The following is an 18,766-nucleotide window of genomic DNA, read 5'->3' as shown; positions in this document are numbered from 1 at the left end:
TACATTAAAAGTCATATAATTTATTAAAATGCATTCCTCCCAGCACTTATCACTTGGTACACTTGTTTTCTTGTTTTTTTTCCTCTGTTTTTAAACCAATAAAAATCTTTTGCAAGCCAGAAACTGACAGCTGACACAAATTCCTCCCTGAACTAAGGAGTTCCTTAGTCTACTTATGCACACTTGCCAACCAGGCTTGTCATTATTGCTAAATTTAATATTGGAAATAAAAGAAGTTTAGGTACTGGGGAAGGTGTGGTACAAATGGACAAAAGCCAGAAAAATATAAAGACGGTAGTTCATCTTTCACGTGTTAGTCTATCCAGATAATGCAGCATACTTGTGGTGACAGAATCCAGAACATAAGGAACAGGTTCAGTTTTTTTGTTTGTTTTCTCACTTCTTTGCGTAGGAGATGTAATTTTCCTTAATGCCTGAGGTGTTGAGGTTCATCTGAGGAGGAATAGTGAACAGTCATTTCCAGAGCTCACTCCCCACATGTTCACAACCACTTTTACTGTGCTGGCAAAGATAAATGAAATAGGAGATGTCTGATGAGCAGACTACTGGACTGAGATGTTAAGTACATGGCTTAAGTTAAACCCCAGCAAAGAAGCAGGAGCTTTTTTCCCCCTCATCCTCTGAAGGAAAACTTAATAACCCGTGCTTTGTACAGCTAAAATGAAGCTGTGGGTTCACTGCCAGAATATTCCAGTTGCCTGGTCAACAATATTTCATACTGGAGTCTAAACAACAGTTGCTCATTGCAGTGTGAAATGACGTGAAAAGAACAGCCACATGAACTGAGGTCAGTCCCTTCCCTTTCCCGATTCCTTCCTTCCCCACCCTTTTCTTACCATTACAGTGAGAAACACTTGAGGGTCAAAGCTGCCTTTCACAAATGGAAACCACTATCTACTACTATTGTCAGTCACTTAGAGAGGCCCCATGGTTTGCCCTGTACCACTGTGTGAACCGTTCCTCTAACTCACTCAGAAGCATCTCAGTACTGATATGACTGAGCAGGCAACAAGATTAGGATCCTTCTGGGATACTGGCTGAAAAGCTAGAGAGCAGTAAATAAATACAGGAAGAAAAATTAAGATGTTTCCATACCTCAAGACCTCTGCTCTGTGAGTGTCTAACAAAGCTGGGACATCATTTTCTCTCTGGCAGGAGGTTAGAAGCCTCAGTTCCCAGAAACCTCTCATCACTTTGCAACTGCAAAATGGAAACAAATTTTCACCAACATGTGTTCAACAATTTTTTCCCACTTATTTCAAATAGCAGCTCAAAACTGTGGTAGATCTTATTCAGATCCCTCATATTTCCAAAAGGGTAATTTTTTTCTTAACATAATTTGTTATACCTTTCTTAGTTTGTCCAACTGGGTATCACAGACAGTGCCTACATCCTCTCTGGAAAACTATTCAGTCCGGTATGCCCTCGATGTTCAGGTCTGTGCTCCTTAGTCAGGAAAGTTTCTCTAACAAGGCCTTTGGTTTAAGCAAAAGTTTCCTGTTGGTAATCTAGAAACTTATCTAAAGAGTAGTTTTGTTTACCTCTCTCTTTCACTGAAATGGAGACAACCTGTGATCTATTGCTTTAAGACAATTTTCTATGACCAGCTCTTGTGATCTTTCAGTTTGCCAGAACTTGGTGTAAGCTAGGATCACCTCTTGTCAGCAATCATTTGGCAAGGGACACCCTCATTATCATGTCCTGAGATACCTGGGCCCTACAAGTATTAGTGGTGCTTGTTCAGCAGTCTGTATGTGATGAATCCAACTTTTCCTGAAATGTGTTATTTCAGTCAGTGCTTAATTCTCTGATAATGAGGCTTGCTATTGATGCCCAAATCTCACCTTCAAACTATAAACTGGTATTTTATCTTGATAAATTCTGAAGTGTGCCTATTATGACTGTGCTGGTTTTGGCTGGGATAGAGTTAATTTTCTTTATAGTGGCTGGTATGGGGCTATGTTTTGGATTTGTGCTGAAAACAGTGTTGATAATACAGAGACGTTTTAGTTGTTGCTGCGCTAGTCAAGGACTTTTCAGCTTCCCATGCTCTGCCAGGTGCAGAAGAAGTTGGGAGGGAACACAGCCAAGATGATAGTTGATCCAAACTGACCAAAGGGCTATTCCATACCATATGACGTCATGCTCAGTATATAAAGCTGGGGAAGAAGAAGGAAGGGGGGGACATTCAGAGTTATGGCATTTGTCTTCCCAAGTAACCGTTACGCGTGATGGAGCCCTGCTTTCCTGGAGGTGGCTGAACACCTGCCTGCCCATGGGAAGGAGTGAATGAATTCCTTGTTTTGCTTTGCTTGCGTGCGCGGCTTTTGCTTTACTTATTAAACTATCTTTATCTCAACCCACAAATTTTCTCACTTTTACTCTTCTGATTCTCTCCCCCATCCCACTGGGAGGTAGTGAGCGAGCGGCTGTGTGGTGTTTAGTTGCCGGCTGGGGTTAAACCACGACAATGACAAATTAAAATGAAAAGACCTCAAGGATAATGGATGAGAAAAAAAAAGTTACTATGGGATTGAGAACCTGCATCCTGGCTTTCAAGGATGTACCAAGCACAACATATCAGCACCATCTGCTGCCAGCGGGGACAAACTACACGGTTTCTACATACTGGTTTGGGAATATTTTTACAGTGAGCTATAAAAATTCACCTGCGTTTCTAGTACGTAAGTGAAATAACTGAGCAATTGGCTGCATAGGTTCCATAATGTGGAGCCTAAAATGAGTCTGCAGTGAGAGAGAAATGAAGACACTTAACCAAGATGACCTTTTTAATTTCACTTTGAAGAAACATTAGTGAGATGCTGGAAGCATTTCCGAAGTGATACGCTCAGCCGTGAACAGCTTTTCTAAAACAAAACTCCTTTGTTTAAAATTAAGTTACAATTTCTAAGTGACAACAGAGCTTTTACCTATCACATAATTTCCAAAATACCAGGCACTTCAAGTGAAGAAGTGAGTTTTAAAGATATCCTTGATGTTATAACAATCCAATGCATCCTTCTTAACAAACACAAAGCAATTCAGACTTCCCCATGGCACTTCTGCTTATTTCTCGATTTTATTTACCACTGACTTAATCTCAGGATCCTAGTTATTTTAAGGCTACTAGCAAATAGATAATATACAGTTTTTATAAAATTTGGGTACATATTTTACTTGACTTTGAGACAGGTGAATATATATATAATTAGCATGCTTTATTTTGTTATATTCTTGCAAAAATATTTTTAATGAATTTGCTGTTGGACAACTTTTGAATAATAATTATTTTGGATTAAGGGTGCTGCATATTTTCTCCACTGAAGTTTAATTAATCCTAATTCTAATTCACTCATATAAAAGCCTGTTGACTTTGAAAGACTTCTGGCTTTTATTCCAGTTTACAACCATATAGCTCTCAGATTGTGACCCCTTTCCTCCCACTATCAAACAAATTAGTCTCATGTAAAATTGCATGGTTACAGGTTTGCTCATCTGAAAGAAACTTTTCAGTGTGAGCAAAAGCAATGAAAGAGGCCCAAACACCGGTCTGATAGGTAACAGTTCAATACACTTTGCTTGAGTGTTGCTGATTCATTGAGTATTAAAGTGAGCTGGCTTTGCAGCACATGCCAGCAGCTGCTGTTAGGCAGGGTAACGCTAGTTGGCCGTTTGCTTAACGTTACTCTTGTAGGAAGAGTTCATATTCAGTTAAACAAACATCTGAAGCATTGCAAACAATCCTTTGTGATGGTACTCTAGCAATGCCTTGTGTTTGTTTTATAGAAAGCATTAAAATGATGTTGAGTGACTCAGCCACTTCATATCCTGGGTGTGCTTAGCTGCGTCCTTACCAATACATAGTGAGATAATAAAATGGCACTTTTGAAATAGTTTTACTTTGATTTGGCAAACCAGCTCTATCATCTGATGTTTAAGTATTGCCTATAACGCTGGCATCAATAAAAATATTCTCCTCCATCATCTTGCTTACATGATGTCCTTTTGCAGATGTGATGTATGCAGCTATAGAAATAGAATTGAGTGGGAAATGGGACTTTACATGAGAATATTTTTGCAGGATAATTTTTTTTGTCAAATAATACTTTTCCAATGGGAAATTTAGAAAAATCTCTCCTGTTTTCCTGGGGGGAAAAAGTGAACCCATAAGAAAGTTAAGAAAACTTTGAGACCATTTTTAAAAGTGGCACGCTGTTTCTTACTCTTAGAAAATAACACTTTTAATGTTGATTCTAAGAGCCAAAAGCTAGAAAGAGGAAAAATGGGCTCTTTTACATGCTGTGTGACTCTCAGCTCCTGTTGGTTGAAAACCCAAGGGGCGTCACTCCAAATTTTGAAACTATTACAAGGGCTGAAAAGGGACTGTTCTGAACTTATTTTGAAAAAAATATAGAAGGTATATGAAGTGGTAACTCTTCTTTTCCCCTCCTATCTCTTTGGACTTAACTAAACCCTATCTTCCAACAAAAACATTTGACTTCTTTCCTACCAAATCTATGCTCAAGTTTTCTCAGGTGAAGTGAGTGCCTAAGGGCATGTACAATCCTGTCATCTGCGCTCCATAAAACAAGTGCATAAGCAACTCATCTGCTGGGATAAAATGATTCTTCACACTTTCTCCTACAACTTCTGCCTTTGCCTATCACGTTAAAGCAAATGATTGCAGGTTATTTCTATGAGTCTGGTTGTTCATGGTGGTGTTTAGGTTTTGCTGTTTTAGTTTTGGGGGGTCTTAGCTCAAGAGGACAGGCCACCACAAGGTGCCATACGTTAGGTCTCTGCCCCTGCTCCAGCTCTCAGTTTCAGATAGCCAGGCCCGAACGCCTCAGCAAGGTGTTGCTCCCCCAGACCTTGCTCCAAGGCCACTGCTGTGTGGTTGTGCCCGACTCCTCACAGCGGGCAAAAAACCTCAGTGAGAAACAAACCGATGTGAAGGTTTTTAGGTATGGAGTGGGCTGAAGCCTCCCTCGCTCCTTGGCCCGGGAAGGGGATGAGGCAGTGGTACCCCGAGAGTGTGGCACAGCCATGCGGGCAGCCGGACACTGCACAGTCCTGACGACCCACTGGCCCCGGCGGGGGCAGGATGGCGGCCAAACGGGGTGATGGCCTCGCGGCCTGCCCGTCCCCGGGGACGAACCAGGGCCGTTTGGCACCGGCCGCCGCCGCAGCCCTCCTCCACCTCTCCTCCTTCCCCGCAGGGGCTGTGGGACCCGCTGCGCCGCGCTCCTTTGCCGCCAGCCGCCGCCACTCCTTGGCGCCGCCACTCCTTGGCGCCGCCGCGCAGCCCAGGCGCGCTGTGTCCTGCTGGCGGGCCGGGCCGGACCGGACCGCAGCGCAGCCCGCGAATTCCCACCTCACCGGCTGCGCCTGCGGGCTGCTTTAAATTAGAGCGCCGCCGGCCGCTGGGGAGTGGCGTGGGGGTGTGTGGCGGCGGGGCTGGCACAACCTCCCCGGCAGCCGGCATTGTCGAGGGCTGCCTGGTCTTTAAGTTGCCTTCCCTATAGGTTGTTGTGCGTGCAGGCTATCTTTCCCATACTTGCCCTGCCTATCAGTTTACCCCTTTATGGGCCGTCTCACCTGCAGGGACCCCCCTAGAGGTCAGGTCACCTTGCCTCAGGCGGTGGGTTCAGTCAGCCCTGGTGGAGATGGAGTGGAAACTAGAAAAACCTGCCTGGAGGAAGAGCAGGATGAAGATTTGCTATGGGTAATTGTGTTTGGGTTTGCCCTCAACTCGTGGCTGTGGGGGCTGTTGGTGCTATGGGGATGGTCATGGCTGAGGAGCTGTCCTGGCAGACACCTTCCTGGCCTGGTTCAGCTGCTCTGCCTTGGACTGAAGGCTGTGGCTTACAGTGAAGCCTTGCAAGCAGCTAGACTTGGTGGCAGGTGATTTAGGGTGAAGAAATTGTTGCTCCAGTGGGAGCCATGCAGTTATTAGGTGTTGTGCCTCTGTATTTCTTTCAAGGAGAAAGTGATGAGAACACTTGGAAAAGACTTTAAGCGGAGCAGAGAGCAAAGCCTACAGAAAGTGGCTAAGGTAAGGGCAGGCACAGACATGCACACTCCTCTGTATGTGTTGCACTAAAGAGTTCCCCTTTTTATATTTTTGGGGGAGGAAGAGGAGGAAACTGTTGAAAATAAGTGATTTTGAAAAAACAAATTATATTATTTTTTTCCTTTCCTATTAATCCTTATCACGCTTTCTTAACTGTAGGATCTGAAATGTCAGAAAAACACAAGTTATGGTAAAGTGACATCTGTTGAGAGGAATCAAAAACACCTGTGGGCTTCTCTCCTTTGGCACTAGAGGGACTGCTTGCTGTTTAAAAGCAAAAGTTACTTGACCTGATTGAAGGGATTGTATGGATTTACGGAGTTGTCTATTTATTAGCACTGCAAGCTGACTTCTCCATATTTAGAGGGCGGTAAAGATAAAAGGGACAATGAAGAACTTGTGTATACAATAGGAACACAGGTGAAAAACCTATTAATCACCAACAATATGCTTGACAGTAAGCAAGAGGCAAAATACAGGCGGCTTGTGCCTTAAGGAGTTGACAAAGATCACAAAACCTGGTGAGACTGAAATATGCAAACTGATGGAGTGGGAGGTGAAGGTGTAAAAGGAAGTGACCATACTGAAAATGCTGAAGCAGGAGGTAAGCAGTGTGGCCTTAGATACAATGACAGTATAGAAATGTAGCCACCAGTACACTGAGAATATTGCTCCAACATAAAATATTTTATGTAAGTGACTCCATGGGAAAAGCCATGTTGTTAAAGTGAGCAATGACTGGACTCTAGGAGAAGAAAATTCTGTCGGGGGGTGAGGGGGAGATAATGGCCAAAACTCAAGAGAATGTAACAGTCTGGCAGTGCGTGTTAGCTGGCTGTTGTCTCTGATGTGTGAACAGCTGCTAGCTGCACTCCATATTGTTTCATTCAAAAGCATCATGGCAAACTCAGAGGTGGCCTCCTCTTGCTGTAGAACAAGCAGAAGTCAATTAGGCAATGCTTTTCTGTGGCTGCTAACAGCAGCACTCAGGCAAGTAAATGTTTTAGTGTTTTGTTTTGTATTGAGTTGAGATTTATTTTGAGTGATTTAAGACCTGCTTTTAAGAAGCAAAGAGATGGCTTAAAATTTGGTATTCATTCACTTTTATACAAAGCGTTTAACTTGGTGGCTGCTTTCCAGCATGACTTCAAAGGACCTTCCATCGAAATGGATGTTGTAGGTAAAATTTTACCTCCATCCATGAGCTTGAATCTTGGGTTCTTTACGCATCCTCCATTGCATGGCTGTAAACAGAGGTACAGCATGGCTCATCACCTAAAGTTAAGTTTCACTATGGAGTAACCAATGATAATTCTAATTTCAAAATAACCTAAAATTGACTATACTGAGTTAGACTCTGGGCTCATCTAGACCGAGGTCTGGGCTCCAACAATAACCATAAATGGATGCCCAAGGAAGAAAAGGACTGAAGTAAGTGTGTATGATACTAATTAACTTGTGGAGATAACATACTATACTGGTGCTTGTACAACTAAGGCAAGAAACTGTTTGCAACACTATCCAGTTCCTTTTTGACAGTCTGGTATCTGATTCTAGTCATACTCCACATAGGTTTTATACCGTTACTTTAATTTGGGTCTTACTGATTTAGAAACTTACCTGTGCCATTTATTTCATGACAGTAATTACTGCTTGAACATATATATATATATGTATATATACACATATATGAAACATGAATCTCAAAAGAGGTGAGCAATGCTGAATTAGGTAGAAAATAAGAGATGTCTCCAGGCACATATTATTTCATGAGACATCTCAGTCTGCATGGACTCTGTGTCTGGTAGGCAGCGTACTGCTAGCTGGCTGCTGTATCTGAATGTAGCAGTCGCTACTGCACTGTCACCTGCTGCAGGGCCAGCTCATCACTGTTCAAAGGCGGTTACTTTGGAAAGTGCTAGGGATCTAATTTCCAGGAATGCAGGTGGTACACTGCCATCCCATCACACACAGATGCATATTAGCTGGTTGAAATTCTGACATTAGCTAACATGCAGTTGCTATCCTTTTCCACATACCTTGATCATCAAACTGGAGAACTACTACTTTTGTATAAGGAATCTTTTGGGTGCACTTGATTATTACTTTCTTTGACTGTCAGGCTCACTTTTGGTATTATAGTGGTATCTTGTATTCTCGTTATCCACCATTATCCAAAGAATTGTGAGAATTTTTGGTTGATTTAGACTCTGGGTTTCATCTGCTTTTAGATACCCAGGTAACAGAAAGTTTATAAATACTTGAAACAGTATTTTTTAAATATATTTGAAAATAATTCAAACATTTCAAACACTTTTAAGCTCTCTGGAAGTTTTCTTAAAGCAAAAGAAGCATAGTTAAAAACTTCACATGAGTTTTAAAGTTTGATTTTTAAATTTTGTAGAATGATATTTGGCAAATGCAAGTTTGGGGTTGTCTTTTTTTTTTGTGTGGTTTTTTTTTGTTTTGTTTTTTAACTGAGTAATTAGAAGCTGGAAAGGCTTAAAATCACTTTCACTAACTGCCTGAATGCTATATCTGAAAAATAATTACCTTTCCATTCTATAAAAAAAGAGAAGTCAGCTTTAGAGTTTTTTTCCTCCCCTTGCTTCTCAGAATAACTTAATTTGTGAACAGCAATACATTAAAACAACTGCACATAATCTCACCAACCAGGAGACACAACTTGAATAGGACATAATGTTATGCCTCAGAAGAATAAAGGCTGGAAGCATGTTGATCCTTTTTATTCATATTACACTGCAAGCTTCTAACAAACATACTGTGACAGGCAACAGACTGTTAACTTTATCCTCATCCTGGCACTTCCTCTTTACAGAATGCAAAATAAACTATTTGTTATTACTTGCTTTGTCTGGGTGCTGCTATATGTGCCTTGCAAACCCTCTAAGTGAAGGTGTCCTAGGAAGAGAAATAGCAGTGATGTTTGTGAAGGCCTGCAGAATTAGGGTGATCCTAGTGTTGTGTGTGGTGATTAGGCAGTGTATTGTTAGTTAGCTGCTCTTCGTACACCAGCAACTGACTACACTGCCACATTAGCACATCACTGTTGAGACAAGACTGTTATAAATATCTCATCAGATCCTTAGCTAGTATGGGGCCCAATTCCTGCCTAGTTCCCCTGACTGAAAGGAGCTGTGCTAGGTTATGCAAACTGACTGAATGTAGGGTATAAAAATAACTGTAACTGTATTTGACACACTTACATAGCTAATCCAACTGGTTTCTAAAGAAATTATTAAATTATGTATTACTTAAGTAAAATTTTCAGGTTTGGGCCCTATGTGAAAATGTTTCTCTTATACCACTAAATATTTATTGGAGCATTTATATGTGGGCTCACCAAACAAGTATTTTCTGATAATACTTGAATTAACAGGGGCATGTCCAAATGGTGACTGAAATGGATTTAGAATATTTGCACTCCCAGGCAATTTTTTGGAAAGAGGAGCTGACAGTTAAATGGTATCTGTTGTATATAATGAGGATATGTCAGTCCTAAGGAGTGAGGGAAGCATTAGATAGGAATGAAGGAAACATTAGGATGAAGGATGCAATAGGTTATGCTCAAATGGAGTTGAAGAAACTTTAACACTCATGGACTGAACTCTGTTAACCTTCTTAAGAGGGCAGTTTTATCTTAAATTGGTGGGATTATTTAAGAATCCAATAAATAGGTTTTAATCTGTTTATAGCATTTTTAGTTTAGTATATTTTTTTATATGCTATATCCTATATAAACTATAAGTGGATATTTATACAAACATGTATTCATATTACTGTGTTGGCTTTTGACCATAGATAAATGTGTGCTTATATAACAGTGTTCTAATTTTCATTTTATTTATTCACCATTCCAAGTCTGTGTAAATTTGACAGTTAAAATGCTTTATTTTTACCCTGGATAACTGGTAACTTGGTTTTAGGAAAGAAGTGATTAGTTTATCAATTATCTGCCCTAAATATTACATTGGAAGAGCTGGTATGTCTCATGAAGAATAATTAATACAAATATAGTGAGTTTTTGGAGGAATGTTAATTAAACAGTAAACTTTGAAAAACTTAAACCCTGTTTAGATTCAGGACTGAATGGTATCTATATTCACATTTCTATAGAAGATGGCTATAGTGGATTGTGACCAAATGGTGAAATAAGAAATTAAACGACTGTTTTCTCAGGCAAAACCTTCTTTTTCCAGGAATCTGAAGTAAAAGTAATTCAGGAAGCGGTGAGTTAAATAATTCTGTCCACTCATTTGCTAATATCCCATGCTATTTCTGAATACCAGGAAAGATATTTGATCTTAATGCTGGCATTGAGTTATTTAAGATTACAGTGTATCCTGTGAAAAGCAGAATATGAGCTTTAGTGAGTGAATCATAAGCAAGGTGTGCACACTCCCTTCCTTCCTGATCCCTTCCAAACTAGAAAATGATACTGCACTGTTATCTTTCATAGGGTATTTAAAGAACTTGAGTGAAATTTCCCATATGCTGAGTAACTATCAGGCAATACCAGGACTAAAATAGATATTTATTTTTTTCAGGTGTTCTACTAACTGCACCCAACACTTCTTTATACCTACCCTTTTTTATTCAGTGATACAAAAAGCAGGGAGGTATAGCAGTGCACATGAATGAACATGCATGTTTTAGTCATGTACATTTTCAAGTAAAGATATCATCCACCATTTATGGGAAAAACATTGTGTCCTGTGACTTAGTTCTGTGGAATCTAGACTGCTCCCAGCAAGGGGAGAGGATCCATATCTGAGTTCCCTTCCTGCTCCATCAAAGCAGCAGGGATATGTGATATGTGGCAAAAATCACCTGGTGTGTTCTGGCTTTTATCTGGTGGCAGTTGTTAGTACATGTTCAGAATCCCTCACTGCCAAGATTATACTAAAATGTTCCCAAGGCTGGAACTGTACGTGCATGAGGAGTCTGGAGTAAAACACAGGACCTCAACATAAGAACAGGAACTGTCTTAATGGATCAGATGTGGAATCTTCCTCGCTAATGGCAAACAACTCAGAGGTTGGTCTAAAACCTCAGCAGTAGGCACATTTGGACTAACTGGACCCTTACATAGGGCTTAACTGATCTCTAAAAGTTAGAGAGTGACTAAAATTGTCATACATAAGGTTTGACTTCCCTTCTAAAATGATGGTTGTCATTACTGAGGGTGACTTTGTTTAATCCTCCACATCAGTATCATTACTCAATCTTTTCTTTTTAAATCTTTTTATGTCCTTATTCCTCAGGGGTTTTCTGTGAAATTCTCAATGAATTCTGTAGGTTAATGAAAAAATGCTTATTTTTTAATTGCTTTTTAATTTCTCACCTTTTAAAGACAGTTAAGTGGCCATCTTTCTTGGAAAATGCTTTGAAGCATTTCGGTTATTTTCAGTCACTGTTAGTCTTACAGAACAGCACTAATGCTACCAGTCCTTTTTCATATAGAAAACTCTTCTGAGACACTGGTTTCTCTCCTTTCTGTTCTGTCAGCTCTCCTTTAAGACTTGGACAGCTGGAATGAGGTTCCTTATTTCAATGTACTGTCTCCCTTCATCAAACAGATAAATCAAAACACTTGGCAGTTTGAAATAGAACAGTGGAACAGAACTGGAAATGGGTTTGCAGTTACATGCTGGACTAGGGAGATTGCAAGGTAAGAAGAGTGGGGCTTGAAGCATGAACCTTCATCCCCTTCTTCTACCTCTACTTGAAGACTGTTGATTTATTCCAGAGATGTGAGGTAGATGGCTGGGGAACATTGTCTTGGACTGTCTCAGAAAGATGTCTGTTAAGAGTGCCAGGCTGTTGATTTTTGTTTCCCCTTGAATCCTACTGTAAGCAACCATGTATATTCACACAGGCCCTGTCTTCACCCAGGTCAGAAGACTAGCAATCCAGCAGGAGATGAGCTCACAGCTGAGGTACTGTACCGTGGTGCAAATGTATGGAGGAAGGCTAAAGAGGTTAAAGGTGTTGCTGTAAAGGTGAAATGTAAAATGAATCAAAATACACACAAAGCAGGCAAGAAAACATTTTTGCAATTTTTTTCTTTTAATAATAATCTTATTTTCTATATACTTTTTTTTACAACTAAGTTGACAGCTTTGCAATTCAGTAATCTTCCTCAAGAAGATATTGCAAAGCTGGTATCTTCAGTTGCATTTGTCTCTCAAAACCCTGGTATGATGCCTCTGGGCCCCATGTCTTTCAGTCAGGGCAATTATGTGCTAATGGAATATCAAAATCTATTTGTTACTGGTAGATGGGAAACAAAACTCTTCTGTGCAAATACTAATTTATCAACCAATCCTTTTTAGCTATCTTCCTGCTGGTGACAATTGTAATTAGCTATTGTCAGCGATTTAAAGAAACATTCAGAAACTTTATGCAAATTGAAGGTCCATTCCTGCAAGGTACTGAGTGCCTTGCCATTCTCAGTAACCTGAGTGGTTCTCAAGGTTGTCGCAGGAGCCAATCCAATGTTAATGGACATAGTGTAGCTGAAAATACTAACACCAAAGAGAAGTAAAATCACCTGATGGTTTAGCTTCTAGCAGCATTTCCCAGGAATGTAGTAAGGTTGTGCACCCATGCTGTTGAATGGATTCACAGCGTGAATGTCTTTTTCAAAGGTCTTCTCTTTTTTTTTTTCCCACGATAACCTGCCTGATTAATGATGCTACTTCTGGCTTGATACTTTCTATATGCTCTTCAGGTCTCCAGAATTTCACAACTTTACCCTCGGGGCTGACAAGGTACTTCCAGAAATTCCATCGAGGCTCGCTCTTTGAAGAATCTGTAAGAATGGCATCAGATCATTTTAGTGTGACTTACACTTGTAATTGTTTCATTATCCTGCAGTGATTCTTCAACTATTTATGTTGAAGTAATCCCACCTTGTTCTTTGCTAGTAGTCTGGGCATGGATTTACTGGTTGGTGTTAATGATCTGAAAAGTGGGAAGTGAATGATGTTCTCCCCTTCTTGTGAAACTATTTAAGAGTTCCTACTTTTACTATGCTCTGCTTCCTAGGGAGGAGGATATGGGGGCTGCACACTCATTGAGGAATCCCCAGTTTTATGTTGGTTTAGGGGAAGTGAAATGGGAGCAGGAAGTCATACTGGTGGTAGTGGCTTAATTCAGCTCCTTTCATCCCATGAGGCAAAACCTTACTGGTATCTTTGCTGTCATGAATACCTGGCAGAGATAATTTCTGGGATCAAGGGGCTATCGGGAAACTATGTGGCTCCTAGAGGAGGCAGAAGCAGTTTCTTGACTCTGGCTTTGTCCTTGGAGAGTCTCACAGGTTTTGAGGGAAATCTCTTTTTGAGAGAAGAATTAGAAGAAAACTCTAGGAGATTTGACTGGGGAACAGGTGCCTAGTGGGGAACAGTGCTCAGCCCTACACTGATTCTTGGAAGCAATGGGTTGAATTTTGCCATTGGACTACATTTGTAATGTCATGACTGTAAGAGGACACCATGGCAAGCAAATGGGTATGGTAAAGCTCATGTCATGGAGGCTCTGGCCCAGCTAGTAATTATATCTTTGCTGAGTTGTTGTATCTAGGATCAGTCTCGAAGTAATGTAACCCCATCTCTGTTCTTCCAGTGTTCATTAATGCATATGAATAACGTATACAAAGTACACATAGGAAGCTGGACACTATTTTAGGAAAGATGAGGCTACAAACCCAGCAAAATGCCTTACTGCTATGAAAGCAACAAGAAGCAGTTGTGTAAAGGCCCTGGCACCATGTTTATGTTGCCAGTGGATTCTTTTTGCATTAGAGTATCTGACAGTGCTGGGCAAATGGTAGCTAGCAGTCACAGGCAGGAGGGGATGTAGCATGAAGATGTTCAACCTTCTGATAGTCAAGACATGAAGAAAACAGGTGCTTCTTTAATTGAAGATGCACAGTAATTTCATGTGAAGCAGAGGAATGCAGGAAAAGACAGATCTTATTTAAGGTCCAGAGGATATTATTAAATATATCCAGGGTATATTTAATATATTAAGAGGATATTCATATATTAGAGGATATTATTAAATATATCCAGAGGATATATTTAAGTACCAGAGAATCTTTCTTTTTCTTGTGGGTGAACAGCATGTCAAATAAGAACCGACTGAGTGAATAAGGCAGTTCTGTTTCTGTATAGGTATTAATGTCTGATACTGATTGCACTGGGAGTTAGAATCTAGATTCATCCCACCCAGCTGGTACCTATGTGCCCATGTCTCCTCTATAATGAACTGAGAGGCACCTCCAGAGTGCATTTCTGGACATTAGGGCAACTCAGAGCAATGAGGTTTTACCTGAGGTTTTTGGTGACATGCCTAAGGGGAGGTAGGAAGAAACACAGTTACAGTGACAATGGTGACCACTTAAATGACTCCTAAATGATAAGAATTTTCAAGTACATAAGAGGTATCACAGAGGATATAGCAAGAAGCAACAGACTTAAGTGGTGTAAGAAAGATTTCATTTAGATGTTGAAATGGCTTTCTGACAAGAGGAGCTGTGGAAAAACTGGACTAGACTGGGAGGTTTTAGAATCTCTCATATGACTATTGTAATAGTCCGGAGAAACACATGTAGTACTGGTTTGGGTAACTGTGATCCTGTCTTGGGGCAGGGAGATGGAATACAGGTTTGGGCCTCGTCCTACCTTATTTTCTAGTTAAAATGATGTGATAGAGAAGGGTTATGTTCTAATTATCCTTTCTTTCATATATCAGTGTTTAGTATGGGTCAAAGACCTGGCCAAAGCTCGGGAAAATTCAGGGAGGCTTTTTAAGTTGGCTTAAAGTATGTGAGCTCTTTGGTCAACTGAAGAGAGTTTCATTTTGCTTGTGAGAGTATGAGGCTCTAAGTCTGTAAATGCTTACTGTAACAGGAGTATTTGCGTGAGTGGGTTTTGCAGGCCAGGCCCTGAAGTTCACGAGACTAATGCAAATTGGTGATTATATATAACTACGGTATATATAATCCTGCTTTAAAACACAGTTTACATAAAGGTAGACATATGACTCTGCTAAAAAAGGAATCTTCTCATTAGCATGTGTTTATGTAAAATCTTCCAGTAATTTTAAGACACCCATAGTTACATTTTTGTCCATAAGAAAAGTTGCTTTTCAACAGAAGTCACATAATTTGAACTGGGATTTTGTAGGTGGGAATCTTTGCACTCAAGTTTATATGTTCACAAAATGGACGTTTCTAGCTGGGCTGGTGACAGTAGGCTGTTTTTATAATCAGCGGGGAGAAACGGATTCTTTCAGGGTACTACTCTTCTGACCATATTTTTGATATCCACATTGAAACAAGATTAATTGTGTGCTAAGAGTGCCTGTTTCTCTCCATAGACTATGAAAACTACGATGTTTGCTCAGATTAGGCCTAACAAACAAACTCAAGACTGGAATTTAGGGAGAATACCATGGTTACAGGCAGCTCGATATATAAAAGAAAATAGTTACCTATTAGAAATTTAAAGGCAGGCTCTGCTTCTGATCCTAGGATCTTGATTTTTTGGAAAATGGGGAAGGTTACTCTATAGTTTCTTTTGGCAAAAGATTCTATTTCCCAGCTTGAACTAGGCTCTGATTCTCCGAACTGGTTGCAGGGAAAAGCCAGCACAGTGAAGTGGGAGGGACCAAACTCTCTGTGTAGTTCTTGCAGTGCGATGTAATTTTTGTCTGTGTGTTGGCAGTAACTGGCCACATTTACAGCCAAAGTCGCCTTCAGAGAAATAAAGATAGAATAGTAAGAAAAATAACTAGAGATGGCATAGAGATTACAATTCAGTCTTAAAATGGCATATCCCACTACCACAATCGTGCCTGCCTGAAGGCTAAATTTAATCTACCTGATCATAATTTCATTAAACAGATAAGAATGAGAGCAGCTGAAGATATTTACTTTCAGACATTCTGTTTTAAAAATCCAATAAATGGATAAACCTAAACTTACAGCTTTGTTTAAATATAAGCATGTAAAAAAGCAGATATTTAGGGCAGGCACTTAAAATGATATTTATTAGATCAGCTTCCAGAATTCAACATAAGATGCTACCATTCTTAACTAAGCTTAAAATGCACAAATCCCATTTTTAGACTATATTGATTTATAATAAAGAATATGAAAGAACATTTTTCTTGATTTATTAGCTCAAATAACTAATTCCTGGAGCAGGCATAGATAAAATATATTTCTCTCCAGTTTACTGTTTGAAGAACGGGAATTTAGCACAAATCTCTGCTTGTAAATTCCCATAACCAACCTTTTTGTTTACCTACAAATGAACATCTCTTGAAAAAGAGATGTAAAGATTCAAGACAAAGATATAATGAAGTTGTAACTTTCCCTCTGTACTTCTCCAAGGAAACAATCCTTCCTTGTGAATCCTTGACTTCAAAAGAATAAAAATCTTTGATTTTAAGTTTAAAAAAATCTGAGTTGCAGCAGGCAAAGAATGGCAGTACACAAAACCATCGACAGAAAGACAACAAAGACCCTGGCTTTGGGCACTGAGTATTTCAGAGGATAAGTAGTTGTGAGAGGCTCAATTTTTGAAAACTTTGGAGAGGAGCCTGGGCAGGCTTGGAATGTAAAGGAGGAGCTGAAATATGAAACTTACAGCTCAGACTGAAAAGAACAAGCTGCTTGTTTTGTCCCTGTTGCAAAAGTGGCTGTTTCATTTCACAGTGCCTCTGCTGGGCTTCAGAGCGCTTGGTAAAGTACAGAAATCTCTCTGGCTGGGAAAAAAAAGAAACGAATGAAAAGTGTGTTCCCATCACCTAAGGATGCTGATTGCTCTGTTTAACTGACCTGTGTGGGATACTCCAGTGTTTGCACAGTGTCTTGAAAGCTGCTGGGGCCCCTTTTGTGGGTCTGTAGTGCAGCTCTAGCACATCCCCTGGGCCCCTCAGGTGTCCCTGGCAGAGTTGTTCAGCAGCAGGCACCTATGCTATCAGACAGACCTGAAGAAGCAGTTTGGGGGCCAGCTGTTTAGGTAGAAGGAGGGCAGTATGGCTGAAACCACCCTGTTTACAGCCTCTGTCCTGCCTCTCATCAGCTACTGTGGGATCACAGGCAGCTTTGCTTGTAAAAACTCTTTTACAGCACATGGGGCAGAGAAAACATCCTTGTTTATAGGCTGGCATAAGAGAAGAAAATAAAATATTTTTTTGTAATTGGGGGCGTGGGGGATGGGACTGATGATGGAAAATGGGTTGCTTTTTTTTTATTGCTACTGGCTAATTGGCAGCTAGCTATGCTGAGATGAGAAGATAGAAGGTCTGCACGAGAGAAGAATGAGTTAGCTGAGAATCTCAGATCTAAGCCAGGCAGCTCCAGTGATGTTTTGCTGAGGCAACTGTGAAAGAAATTCTGAACTTTAGAGCCACACGAGTCTGGTGTCTTCTCTGTCTTAATTTTATTGTTTTCTATTTTAAAGATGTTTGCCTGTTGCTCTTGGTTTCTGAAGGCACATCAACATGTAGTGGTGACAACTCAGTTATGGAAAATCAAAATTTTATCTGTCTTTCTTCATGTCTTCCCTTGTTCAGCTCTTCTTTCTTTCTGTCCATTTGCTATTCTCTCTCTTCCTCTCAGCTTTCAGGGTTTTGTTTTCTCCTCCTTACATTTCTGTTCTTGGGCTTTTCTAAGCTACCACTTGTCTTTCAGCCCACATTGCTTGTCAGTCTCTGCTAACATTCTTTTCCTTCTAGTCCAAACCACTATTGAAGAGTGATTTCTGTCTCGGTCATTTTTCTCTTCACTCTGCTTTTTTTCTGCGCTTAGAGGCTACATTTTAAAGGATGAAAATGGAACAGGACTTTCTGAAGGTGAAACCTGGAATCTGGGGGTCTGTTGCTTTTCAGTGAATTCAATATCACCTCAACTACCCTTGATTTGAACAATATCATAGTGGTATGTTCAACCATTTCTATAATGTTCTCTGAATAGCTAAAGTCCATGTTCATTTTGTTTAACAAGACTATGTAGAGAGTTTCACACAGTTCTACATAAGAGAGATGCTTGGGAAACACCATGAAATTTCAGTATTTGTATGGGTGTTTCCTGTGATCTTAGGACATGTGAGGCTTGATCTCTGCCTGGCAGTGAGGCCTATGAATGTGGTGTTTCAGTGGTGGGGACAGAAAAGGCACAGACTTGTGTGCTGAAACGAACAAAGCTGTACTGAAAAAGCAAACACAGGTGACTAATGCTGACTTTAAAAGCAAGTTTGAATGTGTTTGATTTCAGAAAATCCATGCAATATCCTACTGTCTAAGTTATATCTCACTAGCTTGTAATTTGCATCTAATATTATTTCAGAAATAAAAAAAATTTACAAGACTTAATATATTATAAACATTTACTACAGTACCTAATAATGATCCAGAAGCCTATTATACTTGCTGTGCTTCCTTACTGATGTTACTTTCACTGTTTTCCCTAAAACATTGCTTTAAAACTGTTAGAAAAGCAAAATCTTGTGTTCAATATTATCTAGGATCTTACATTTCAAATTTTGATACACTCATGTTTTGTGTTTTTCTGACAAATTGCTCTATGAATGAATCAAAGTAAGAAATGTAAATCTGTCATTTAATCTTTATTTA

General features: G+C 40.0%; 1 protein-coding gene across 1 annotated transcript; it reads right to left on the bottom strand.

Annotated features, from left to right (window-relative positions):
- Positions 1–12,639: 12,639 nt before the first annotated feature.
- On the bottom strand, positions 12,640–18,067 carry LOC140651437 (probable glutathione peroxidase 8). Its single transcript, XM_072860910.1, has 4 exons — positions 18,038–18,067; positions 16,499–16,666; positions 15,617–15,878; positions 12,640–12,929 (listed from the first exon to the last, which is right to left on the bottom strand). Exons 1-4 carry the CDS (start codon positions 18,065–18,067, stop codon positions 12,760–12,762), a joined length of 630 nt encoding a protein of 209 aa, XP_072717011.1. The 3' UTR covers positions 12,640–12,759.
- Positions 18,068–18,766: the final 699 nt, after the last annotated feature.

The sequence above is a fragment of the Ciconia boyciana genome, chromosome 4, assembly GCF_034638445.1.
Source record: "Ciconia boyciana chromosome 4, ASM3463844v1, whole genome shotgun sequence".
Taxonomy (NCBI): Eukaryota; Metazoa; Chordata; class Aves; order Ciconiiformes; family Ciconiidae; genus Ciconia; species Ciconia boyciana.
Note: the sequence above shows the minus strand (reverse complement) of the source record. Positions and strands in the feature narration are given on the sequence as shown.